This window comes from Buceros rhinoceros, unplaced genomic scaffold (genome assembly GCF_000710305.1).
Source record: "Buceros rhinoceros silvestris isolate BGI_N320 unplaced genomic scaffold, ASM71030v1 scaffold25484, whole genome shotgun sequence".
NCBI lineage: Eukaryota > Metazoa > Chordata > Aves > Bucerotiformes > Bucerotidae > Buceros > Buceros rhinoceros.
Window position 1 is genome coordinate 7,709 of NW_010409338.1, and position 1,943 is coordinate 9,651.

Sequence of the window (1,943 nt, forward strand, 5' to 3'; positions counted from 1 at the left end):
CGCTTCTCTGCCCTGGCTGGTGCCGCCCGTTTCCCAAAGCCTCACACAGATCCCGGTATGATTTTTAAGCCCATCTGTGCTCGCCTCCCTGATTTGCTGCCTCCCAGCATGTGGTGGGACCAGTCCCCAGAGCTGCCCACAGCCGAGCTGCCGCGGAGCTGAACGGCTGTAGGGGCTGACGCTGGGGCCAAGCCTGCTGCTGAGAGCCTGCCCTGGCTGGTGCCGCCCGTTTCCCAAAGCCTCACACAGATCCCGGTATGATTTTTAAGCCCATCTGTGCTCGCCTCCCTGATTTGCTGCCTCCCAGCATGTGGTGGGACCAGTCCCCAGAGCTGCCCACAGCCGAGCTGCCGCGGAGCTGAACGGCTGTAGGGGCTGACGCTGGGGCCAAGCCTGCTGCTGAGAGCGTTGCACCAGACTGATGACTTTTTAATTAAAACCCAGCCCAGTATGGTCGGGCAGCAGGGGAGAGGGAGAGATAAGGTGATGAAATGCATGTTAATGTTACGTTCTTCAGTATCAGCTTGTGAAACTGGTGCCTTGGCTTTATAGGTTCCACCTGGTGTGTGGAGCAACCAGCTCTGAGCAGGGCTGGGTTGGAGATCCCCACGAGTCCCAGATTCAGTTTTTCTGTGGTCTTTTGGGTAGCTGTTCCTTCTCTCTGCTAAGCAGCAAGCAAGAAAAAAGCGCTCTGCTGCTGGAGAGGTTTATTTTCCTGATGCAAACTGCTTTGGTCCAACACCCCAGTAGGACTTTGGCAGTGCTGGTCTGTGCTGGGAGCTGGTGCGTTGCTGTTTGGGATGGGAACTTCTCCTCCTCTGAGCCCGGGGGCTCTAGCTCGGACGCTGGGGCAGGAGCAGCGCAAGCGCTGGTCCGGGCAGGAGCAGAGGAGCTGCAATGCCCTCGTGCTGCGGTCGCCTTGGTCTGGGTTGGTGAGGTGGGACCTTGGCAGCTAAACCGCAGCAGTTTAAAGCTGCGTAGCAAAGCCGTGGCGTGCCCTTGGCCAGCTTGGAGATGGCTCTTTGGCTCCCGTTAGCTAATAGTTGCTATTTTTCCCCATGAGATCAAGGTCTGCCTGCTCTGTGGAGAAGCCCAGAGCTGGGTGCAGGAAGGGTTTGGCTCACCCTGGGGTGCGGTGGCCGGTAAGGTTGTGGTCTCGCTCCTGTCACTGCAAAGCACCTGAGGGGAGGGGGGAATGGTTTCCTGCTCCCACTCTACCCACGTTCCGAAGGACTGTCATGGCTGTGCTGATCCCACAGAAAATCACCCTAATGAGCTCGTGTCTTTCGTTTGCTGCCTTGGACTTCTGAGCCAAGAAAAACACTCTGGGAGAAAATGGGGAAAGCCTCGCTACATCCTTCAGCTATTTGTTCTGCGGGCAAGTGGCTTTTCCTGGCTCTGCTGGGTTGCAGCAGCCACGCGACTTGTGGGGACAAGCGCGGGGGTTTCCTTGGCAGGAGGATGGGGCACCCGTGTCTCTGCCGATCCTCGCAGCGGCGGTGCCTACGTGGCTCTCACCGCTCCCTTTCTGTCTCCCAGGTCATGCTGGCTGCTTCCTACTGGTCCCTCCTGGCCCCGGCTATCGACATGGCTGAGGAGTCTGGCAGCTTCGGAGCCTTCGCCTTCTTCCCGGTGGCCCTGGGCTTTGCCCTGGGAGCAGCTTTCGTGTACTTTGCCGACCTGCTCCTCCCGGTGCTGGTAAGTGAGTCCCTGGGCTGGGGGGTTCTCGTCTGTCGGTTCTGCCATGGCAGAATCCAGATACCCATCGGTTTCTCTCACGGGTTTAATGAAACGGTGTTTTCTCCAAGGCTCCAGCTGCCTCTGCCAGTGCTGAGTGCAGCTTTAGGCTGTCTACGGTCTTTTGTTTCCTTCCTTTTTTTTTTTTTTCCCACTTCTGCTTTTGTCCTTTTCCCTGGCACCATCTTGCACACGGTTCCCCTGTG

General features: G+C 57.8%; 1 protein-coding gene across 1 annotated transcript in view; it reads left to right on the top strand.

Moving 5' to 3' along the window:
- The window catches only part of SLC39A11 (solute carrier family 39, member 11), a gene marked incomplete at both ends in the record, with an annotated part of 26,549 nt that overhangs the window by 6,863 nt on the left and 17,743 nt on the right, over positions 1–1,943 (top strand). Inside the window, one exon of the mRNA XM_010135213.1 lies at positions 1,540–1,698. Coding sequence (XP_010133515.1) covers positions 1,540–1,698 — 159 coding nt within the window. The remainder of the gene's footprint in view (positions 1–1,539; positions 1,699–1,943) is intronic.